The sequence below is a fragment of the Thunnus thynnus genome, chromosome 22 (assembly GCF_963924715.1).
Source record: "Thunnus thynnus chromosome 22, fThuThy2.1, whole genome shotgun sequence".
Lineage (NCBI taxonomy): Eukaryota > Metazoa > Chordata > Actinopteri > Scombriformes > Scombridae > Thunnus > Thunnus thynnus.
The window spans coordinates 25,072,038-25,082,024 of NC_089538.1; the positions used below are offsets into that span (position 1 = coordinate 25,072,038).

At 36.2% G+C, this 9,987-nt stretch overlaps 1 protein-coding gene across 1 annotated transcript; it reads right to left on the reverse strand.

Annotated features, from left to right (window-relative positions):
- Nucleotides 1–1,581: 1,581 nt before the first annotated feature.
- LOC137174737 (calcium uniporter protein, mitochondrial-like) lies at nucleotides 1,582–8,666 on the reverse strand. Its single transcript, XM_067580199.1, has 9 exons — nucleotides 8,444–8,666; nucleotides 6,253–6,313; nucleotides 5,840–6,007; nucleotides 5,556–5,660; nucleotides 4,811–4,968; nucleotides 4,554–4,660; nucleotides 4,352–4,448; nucleotides 4,110–4,226; nucleotides 1,582–1,865 (listed from the first exon to the last, which is right to left on the reverse strand). Exons 1-9 carry the CDS (start codon nucleotides 8,513–8,515, stop codon nucleotides 1,785–1,787), a joined length of 966 nt encoding a protein of 321 aa, XP_067436300.1. The 5' UTR covers nucleotides 8,516–8,666; the 3' UTR covers nucleotides 1,582–1,784.
- Nucleotides 8,667–9,987: the final 1,321 nt, after the last annotated feature.

Genomic DNA, 9,987 nt, shown 5'->3' on the forward strand with positions numbered 1-9,987 from the left:
CATAATGACCTTACAATGGAAGTGATGGGGGACAAAATCCACAGTCCTCCTTCTGTGCAAAAAAATGTATTTAAAGTTTATCTTGAAGCTAATATGAAGCTTCAGCGTCCAAATGAGTCAAATCAAGTAGATATCTTTCAACGTTACAGTCTTTTTACTGTCAGAGTTCCTCTTTTTGTTACTATAATTCCACCTGCAGCTCAACAGGGAAACACTGTCTGAGGAAACACAAAGAGGGAATTTGATGCTAAAAAGACTGTAAATGTGTCAGATATCCACTTGATATGACTAACTCAGACTGATGAAGCTGAATAGAAGCTTCACATCAACTTTGGTAAATGCTTTATTTTACATTACTTTAATTTTATATTAATATCCTGGTAATTTTCAGGTATTTAATGGTTCATTTTCAGGACATTTCACAGACAGGGTGGTGCAATTTGGTACAAAGTATAAGAAACAACTTTAAAAAGTGTTAAGTTGGTTTAGTTGGTGATTTTTCTTTCACCGACAGAAAGTTTTCAGTGTGTAGATTTATGTGTCACTAACATATCAACTTATTAGATCATTTCATAAAAACTCTATAATGGGCGCAGTTCCTGTATACTATCAAATTTACATCACCCTTTGAAAGAAATATCGTAAGAATTAACAGTTATGCAAGCAGCTACTTTTAGGTAATTATTTAAAAAATCTAATATGCTTTGTCTATGTCTATGCTAACATGAATTGTCAAAAATTTACTTTATTAAGCCAACTTAAAACTTCTTTCATTTTTTTCTTACATTTTGTACCAAATTGCACCACCCTTTCTGTAAAATATCCTAAAATTAACCATTACATACGTGCAAATTACTAAAAGAATTTTCAGGAAATCAGTATAAAATTAGGGGACATGTAAAATAAAGTGTTAGCAAACTTTAAATGCATTTTTGCACTAAATGACTGTGTGGACACACTGTGGATTTTGGCCTCCAGGATCTCTGAAGGATCTTTTAATATCCAGTATGAACAGGAGGAATGATTACAGCGAGGAAAACCTCTTTCACTGTTCATATGGACACCTGACTGCTGTTTTGACTCCTTTAAATCGCCTGTTTTTTTTTGCTGGTTGTATTGGTATTTAAATCGGTCAAAGCAGATGGCGTCCACCTAGAGCCGGGTTCTGCTTGAGGTTTCTTCACGTTAAAGGAGAGTTTTTTCTTACTCATCAAGTGCTGCTCATGGGGGGGATGTTTGGTCTCTGTGAATTAAAGAGTGCAGTCTAGACCTGCTCTATGTGAAAAGTGCCCCGAAATTACTTTTGTTGTGATTTGGCGCTATATGAATAAAACTGAATTGAAAAATATTACTTAGTGTCCAATAAAATGCCAATAAAGCATGTTTTCCTGTTTGTATAGCTAATAAAATAATGATATTTGTTCATATAGCTTGAATATTACATAAGCTGCTAATCTGTTTCTACAGCTACCATGTTTTTATTAGGTAACAAAAAGACTTAATATAAAGTTATGTGTACATGTGCAAGATTCATTATGTCAAATATTTTTAATGTTTTTTTCAGGAGGACAAAAGAAAGGGTTTCGATGTATGAATACTTTAATATTTTGACATTTACTTGACAGATATCCATAGAAAGCAGAAAAAATTATGCAGGGGGATGCAGAAAGATTTTTTTTTTTTTCCACTGGGTCTTTGATGAAACAGAAACCAACATTTTTCAGAAACATTGCGTACAAAAATTATATTTTATGTCACATAAAAAAAGAAAATTAGGTAAAATGTCAGTTGGCTCTTTGAGGCATCTGATCCACCGGCTGCTGCAGCTGAATGGCACTCCTCAACGTCCTGAGATTACTCTCCACCTGAACACACAAACACACAGAGTTATAATCATTATTATGATTTCTGCATTTTATTTACGTCAGATTATCTGTTTCAGATTATCTGTGAAAGTTTGATGAGCTTTGCTGCTTGTGACATGAGAAGACACAAACACATGCACCTGTTTATAAAAGATTTCCACTGAAGAGCTGAAAACATCAGATCTGTGTGGAGTGATGATGAGGAGACTGTAACCTTCCTCATATGAATACATGAAACAAACAGAAACGTCATATTTCCATCATGTTTTCCATCGTTAGAGTTTTGACCGCCACTCTTTAAATAATGTCATCTCGTTTCCTCTTCTTCTGCAACGGTTTAATGACACTGACCGGAGAATTAGCGCCACCTGCTGTTTATCTGCTAATATTCACACAACAGCAATGAATGGAAACAAACATTCATCTGCATTTTCTTTTTCTTTTCTTTTTCTACAAATTTCCCAGAAAAAATTCTGAGTAATTCGCAGATATTTAACAATTAAATTCTAGGATATTTGACAGAGCAGGTGGTGCATTTTTGGTAAAAAAAATAATAAGAAACAACTTTAAAAAGTGTTAAATTGGTTTATTTGGTAATTTTACTTTAAATGACAGAAAATACTTAGTTTTCAATGTACATATTAGCATATTGGGTTGTTTCTTAAAAATTCTATAACGAGCACATTTCCTGTATAATACCAAAGTACAAAACGCTTTAAAAGAAATGTCAGAAGAATGAGCAGTTACACAGCAGCTGCTTTAAGGAAATTATTGAATACACCTAAAATGCTGATCTTGGGTTAAGCAAACAAAACTACACACTGAAAACTAAATATTACACAACACAGTTAAAGAATTGTCTAATTTATTAAAACATTTTACAAATTATCTATGTATGAAACCTCAAATAGTCTATAATGACCAATTAAACCAACTTAATCCTTTTGTCGGTTTTTTCGTATAATTTATACCAAATTGCACCACTCTCTTTGTAAAACGTCCTAAAAATTAACCATTAAATATGTGCAAATTACTACAAATATTTCCAGGAAAATCAGCATAAAATTTGGGGACCTATTATTGAAATTCTGTTTGGATGGAAACAAACATTCATTTTTAATTTTTTCTTTTTAGAAACTCAGTTAGAATTTGCACTAAATCAATAATGTCATGGCTTGAACATCGCATCGCTACATCACAAAAATAGTAAGTCAAAAGCAACAGTATGTATTTTTGTTGTTGTTGTAAAAAGTCACATTATGTGCTATGTTTAAGAGGGGAGTTTGACATTTTGGGAAATACGATTATTCAGTTTCTTCTTTAGAGTCTGATGTTCAGATTGATTCCTCTCTCATGTCCATGTACACTTCATATTAAGCTACAACCAGCAGCCAGTTAGCTTAGCTTAGCATAAAGACTGGAAACAGGGGGAAACAGCTAGCCTGGCTCTAACAAACAAACAAACAATAACCAACATCTTTAAAGCTCACTAATGTACACGTTCTATCTCCTTAGTTGAATCTGTACAGAAACACAATGTAAAAGCATCAAACTTCTTACTCTTAAATTTTATTATAAAGACATTCATGCCCCTTTTCTTCTTCTGCCCTTTAAAGCACTTTGGTAACTTGCTTTTTTTGTACAATACTTAATAAACAAAAATATGTTTCCTATTTCATTTTTCTTTGATTCTACATCCTTAAACATACTTCAAGAACATAATATGTGCGTGTGTGTGTGTGTGTGTGTGTTAGGGGTGTACCCAAATACAAATACGTTATTTGGCAAAGCACAAATAGTGGGGTTTTTACAATTATTTGTTTTCAGGAAAAAAACCAAAAACATGTTAAATACCAGCACACAGGTCGGTTACATCGCTATCTCAGTGTCTCTCCTCTGCTCCGCTGTGACGTCTATCAGCAAGTCTCAATGAGGGGAGTCACATCCACCTGCTACATGACGCACATTTCCTAATTTGGACATCACTCCCGCAGTTGAGAGTGTTCCCCAGAGATAAAGCTGAACTACTGACACAAATGAAGCGCTCCCAAGGGAACACTTCATGAAAACTTTTTGTAACTTTAATTTTCTAGGATTTTTAAGCCTCTTTCCACTTTTATTCAAATACAAATACAAATAATTTTTGCTGCCTCAACAAATACAAAGATACAAATACTGGGCTCTCTGCACATCCCTAGTTTGTGCGTGTGTGTGTGTGTGTGTGTGTGTGTGTGTGTTCATCACCTCTGCCAGCTCATCTTTCAGCTGGTTGTATTTTTGAACATCAAATTTGTGATGAGATGCTTTCTGGTGGAAGAAGTTGAGGAACTGACGATCTCTCACATCTGGGCAGATGAAATCCTGAAAACACACACACACACACACACACACACAGCATCACAGTACAGAAAGACACATTTGTGTGTCAGTACTTGTGAGGAATACTAACTGAAGACAGAAAAGTGTAAAATATGTTTGTTTTTTACCTGTTTGGTGAGGACGTAGTAGGCGAAGAAGAGCATGCTGGTGCTGTAGGTGATGAAGTAGGTGACGGGTTCCATCACATCCCAGGCAAACACATACCTGTTACACACACACACACACACACACCAAAACATGTCATGTGACGGAGAGCTACCTGACTGATCCAGCTGTAGTAAATGTGTGTGTGCATGTGTTCATCATCACCAGGTGAGGTAAGCCAGGAATCCTCCCTGCAGTGACAGGTAAGCGAGCCCCACCCACCCCAGTAATGATGCTCTAGACTCCGCCTCCTTCGCCATCTGGACTCTCACCTGTACACACACACACACACACACACACACACACACACACAGAGAGAGAGAGAGGTATGTGTAGTAGTAGTAGTATATAGAGTGCAGTAGTCAGTGTGTATAACAGCAGTAATATTAGCAGTTTTTGTAGTAGTACTGCATGTTTAGTACCGTCTCCAGTGGCTGCAGCTGCTGTTTGAGTTCGTCTTGTCTGATCATCAGCTCGGTGTGTTTGAGGTGCTGCTGCTGAGGAAGAGTCAGAGCCGAGTGAAGCAGGTGGACCACGTACTTCATATCATCCAGACCCAACACGTGTTCATGAGACGAGCCTGACAGACACACAAACACAGCTGTAAAAATACTTCCTGGAACACATATCAGTAATCCTGGGAGAAGACCTGAAGGCATCAATACATGTACAGCACATGTATGTCCTCATTTTACATACACATCATTTTAACTAACAGAACTGAGTTAATCTCCAACCATTAAATGTATAAACATAATTTTCTGTATTTATTTATCTCCATGAAAATGTCTGAATATTTTTGTGACAGCAAACCAATGAAATATGAATTATAAATTGCTTAAAATTTGACATTTTCTGGTTCACACACTTTTTGTCCTCCAGTGCATCACATTTCAGGTTGTCTAACAAGCCAATTTATGGTCCTGTGAAGCACTTTGTGAATTTCATTTCCGTGAAAGGTGCTATACTAAATAAACTTATTATTATTATTATTATTATTATAGTAACAATTTGATGTGCCAAACCTACCCTAAACCTCTCCAAAATGGCTAAAATGTGCTTTCAATACTATTATTAATATCAATAAATAATGTTTTTACGTGCTACTACTGCTAATGGTCTTCTCCTACCACAAGCATAACACAGATACAGACACACAGGTTTTACCTGGTCCAGGTGAGCGAACGTTGTATGTGATGTCATTGATCATGAGCTGGAAATCTTTATTTAAAACAGTTTCCATACAGGTGCATGAAGAGATTCTCTGTCCATCTGAGGAGAAGAAAGGAAAAGGAAAAAAGTGACATTTTTAGAGAGTGGAGACTCTTTTTTTCCTCTTCTCACTTCCTCAAAGGCCTGTTTAAGGGTTAAAACTTGGCTTTAAGGTTAAAGTAAGAGTTACAAACTGAGGAATGTGGATGTAGTGGACGTGTGTTTGGTGTGTTTTGTACCTCCATTGAGCAGGGCGGTGGCATGCACCCCGGGGTCTTTGGCTGTGATGTCACGCAGCAGGTCGCCCACCGTGGTCAGCATCGGTGTCAGAATGAAGCGACACTCCCGACCTGCAGGGAGTCGCAGAGACAGGACGGGGCGACCGAAGCTGTAACGAACAGAGGCATCTGAGATAGAGAGAGAGAGATTTACATAGCTGTTAGTTCATTCATTAAACTACACAGATTAAACAAGTGAGACATCTTGTGTTAATTAGTGAGTTTTAGAGGAGCTGGTAGGTGTATTTTTGAACTTTAGACAGAACCAGGCTGGCTGTTTCCCCCCTGATTCCAGTCTTTATGCTAAGCTAAGCTAACCACCTCCTTATCTGTACTGAAAACACTGACATGAATTTTGAAAGATGAGATTTTACCTTTGGATGGAGACTGGCTGCTGAAACTGGAGACAACACAGGCAGACCAGACCGGACTGGACTGAGAGACAAACAGAAATCATTATATTCAGGACTCTCTTTTATTTACACAAGAGTCACATTGACATGATTATGATATGACTGGAGAGTATTGTTCTTGCAACTGCATTTATAGCCTTTTTTTGACTCAATAATAGCTTAACCATGTCATGTGACGCTACTTCAGTACACTTAATACATTTAATATCCAGGAATTCACATTACAGACATGACCGCTGACTATCCCCTCACACACTGATTATATACTGTAAGATTTAAAGAAAAAGTTTAAGGAGGAAAGAGAAACACACAGAAGCAGCACAGGCATCAGGTGACAGAGAGACATGAACACATTTAAAGCAGGAGGCAGAAAAATGTGGTAAGATCAGACTCACTGCTGTAACTAGATGAATTACTGTTCTGTAAATATTTTAAAGGCACAATCTGTCGTTCAAATGTAAACTAAAGGACATCCTAAAAAACAAAAGTCAAAGCACAAGATTAAAACCTGCTATAAAAGGACTAACAGATCTTTAATACAAGCATTAACACTACATAACAACTCTATTAACATGATTATTTCTTCAGCTGTTTAAAAGTCATTGACCTCAGTAACTGTTGTTAACACAGAACTAAACTGACAGATAGTTTCTGTTATGAAACAGAAAATGTTGATTTGTGAACTGTGTGTAATTTGTTTGTTCACAGTTCATTTGCACCTTTATCTTTATGCAAGTGTCATTAAGCATCATAAATAAAACTTAAGTCATGTGATTTGAGAAATGGTTTTGCACTTTTATCTTGATCTTCTAGTGTCATTTTATACTTATTTTATATCTATTCTTGTCCATAAATGTATAATTTATTCAAAACATTGAGTTTTAAAAAAGTCATTTTATTGGTTGATTATTTATAATTATAAGTTTTTCAGGTGTAAAAATAGTATTTGGTCTCATTTATATGCATATGGAATATGATGCAGATTTGGTGTGCATTCATGAATGCTTGAAATAGGTTAGGGGGGCCCCCAAACAAGATTTTGCAAAGGCCCCCCAAAAAGCTAGAAACGGCCCTGGTGAGCAGGAACATTGTGTTCAAACACAGAGCTGACTGAGGAGAGTCAGTCTGTCGGAAACGAGACAACACCAAAATGTCTTTCTATAGATACATTTTCACCAAAACACTAAAACTGGGTCAAAATCACTTTTTGTGTAAAGTTTACAAAGTAAATTGGTATTTAATGGGTTACAGAAGCAGAGAAAAACAAAAAAACAAAAACATGTTTGTTGCAGCTGCACATCATAACAGCTCAGACAAACGTGTCTCTGTCATGTCCTGTCCTGTTGTTGTGACTCAGTGCTTAGAGAATGTGCTGCACTAGTACCAGCAGCAAAACTGATGTAAAAGTTTTAGTGGTAAAAGTGCTGCTGCTAGTTGTAGGATACAGGAGTAATAGTGGTAACTGTTACAATACAAGTGGTAGTAACAGTAGAAGTTGTAGTACTAATAGTAAATATTATTAGTATAGAGTAAGCGGTAGTTGTGTATCTAACACAGTTGTAGAAATGCTCCATTATTTTTGTCAAGATTTCAATTTATAATCTCACATTTTAAGGAACATGTTTGAGAAATGTGGACATTTGTGTAAAATTCCCAGAATATTTCCATTTCATGCTAATTTATGCTTCTAATCCACTAAATTTTCAGGGGGAAATACTGTACTTTCTACTCATCAGAACTTTGTTTTTTCTTCTTTCCTCTCCCATTAATCATCTCATGACCCCTCAGATTTATCTGCTGACCCTTTGGAGGGGCCCGACCCCTAGGTTGGGAACCACTGGACTAAACTAGCTAACTGTATATAAAGTAGTTGAAACTAGCTCCGCCTCCAGCAGCTACAACAGTAACATGCTGCTCTAACCCTTCAGTATTAATCTACATCAAGCTCATAATACTTATGTACTTTTTTTTAAGTAGGATATGAGTACTACTCTGCTTGGTTGTAATTCAATCAATAAACATGGATGCAAACTGTAATAAGAGCAGCTCTCTGTTGATCTTTACACACACACCTCCCCAGACTGTGAGTTCATACATTTAGGAAGTGCCTGATTCCTGTTCCTGCTGTTTCTTTCTGATAGGTTTAACTCACCGTGTAGATCCGGAGTCTTGCAGGTCGAGAGCAGCTGAAACTAAATCTGCAGAGAAATCTGGACACAAACATGATCAACGCAGTAGTCCAGACAAAGAAATCCTGAAGATCTGAAGCCTCTCTTCAGTGTCGTAAACCAGCTGACACGCCAAGGCTGGGGGTTTGAAATATGTGTTGGGCAAGTGGAAACAGGTTTCATGACATTCTGAAAAGCAGGAAGAGGAACAGGGAAGTTAACCCTCTCCTGACTGGTCCAGTGAGATGTTTAAAGCTGCTGAGTTCAATTGCAGCTGAAACTGACAGATCCAAACAAATAATCAGTGGTGGTAGAAGTACTCAGATCCTTTACTGAAGTAAAAGTACCAATACAGCAATGTAAAAATACTCCATTACAAATAAAAACCCCTCATGAAAAATTCTACTACAGTAAAAGTACATAAGTATTATGAGCTTGATGTAGCTCAAGTATTGCAGTAAAAGTACATAAGTATTATGAGCTTGATGTAGTTAAAGTATTGCAGTAAAAGTACATAAGTATTATGAGCTTGATGTAGTTCAAGTATTGCAGTAAAAGTACATAAGTATTATGAGCTTGATGTAGTTAAAGTATTGCAGTAAAAGTACATAAGTATTATGAGCTTGATGTAGTTAAAGTATTGCAGTAAAAGTACATAAGTATTATGAGCTCGATGTAGTTATAGTATTGCAGTAAAAGTACATAAGTATTATGAGCTTGATGTAGTTAAAGTATTGCAGTAAAAGTACATAAGTATTATGAGCTTGATGTAGTTAAAGTATTGCAGTAAAAGTACATAAGTATTATGAGCTCGATGTAGTTATAGTATTGCAGTAAAAGTACATAAGTATTATGAGCTTGATGTAGTTAAAGTATTGCAGTAAAAGTAGTGGTTTGGTCCCTCTGACTGATATATTATTATATATGACATCATTAGATTATTAATAGTGAAGCATCAGTGTTAGAGCAGCATGTTACTGTTGTAGCTGCTGGAGGTGGAGCTAGTTTACACTACTTTATATACAGTTAGCTAGTTTAGTCCAGTGGTTCCCAACCTAGGGGTCGGGCCCCTCCAAAGGGTCAGCAGATAAATCTGAGGGGTGGTGAGATGATTAATGGGAGAGGAAAGAAGAAAAAACAAAGTTCTGATACACAAATCTGTTTTCAGTTTTTGGACTTTTTCTCTAATCTTTGATTTTTGCTGAATTTGAACATTTATTGAAATGAAAGCATGTGAGAAGTTTAGAGGGAAAAATCACTATTTGGTGGAGTTGTTAACAACTCATAAACATGTGAAATGTGATCCCGACTACACACTGCTTTTTATAAGACGTCAAGAGCCAAAAAGGTTGGAAACCACTGGTTTCATCTTTAACAATGTGTTGTATTTTAAAAGCTTGTTATATTATCCATTGTTTCAAATCTTCATCTGAAAAGTAGCTAAAGCTGTCAAATAAATGTAGTGAAGTAGAAAGTACAATATTTCCCTCTGAAATGTAGTGGAGTGGAAGTATAAAGTAGCATCACA

Bases quoted from the DNA above. Each gene is read 5' to 3' on its own strand.
- LOC137174737 (XM_067580199.1), bottom strand. From the start codon at position 8,515: ATGTTTGTGTCCAGATTTCTCTGCAGATTTAGTTTCAGCTGCTCTCGA. The intron at 6,314-8,443 runs GTGAGTTAAACC...TTTGTCTCTCAG, and splicing joins CAAGACTCCGGATCTACACG to TCCAGTCCGGTCTGGTCTGC. The intron at 5,661-5,839 runs GTACAAAACACA...TCTTCTCCTCAG, and splicing joins CACCGCCCTGCTCAATGGAG to ATGGACAGAGAATCTCTTCA.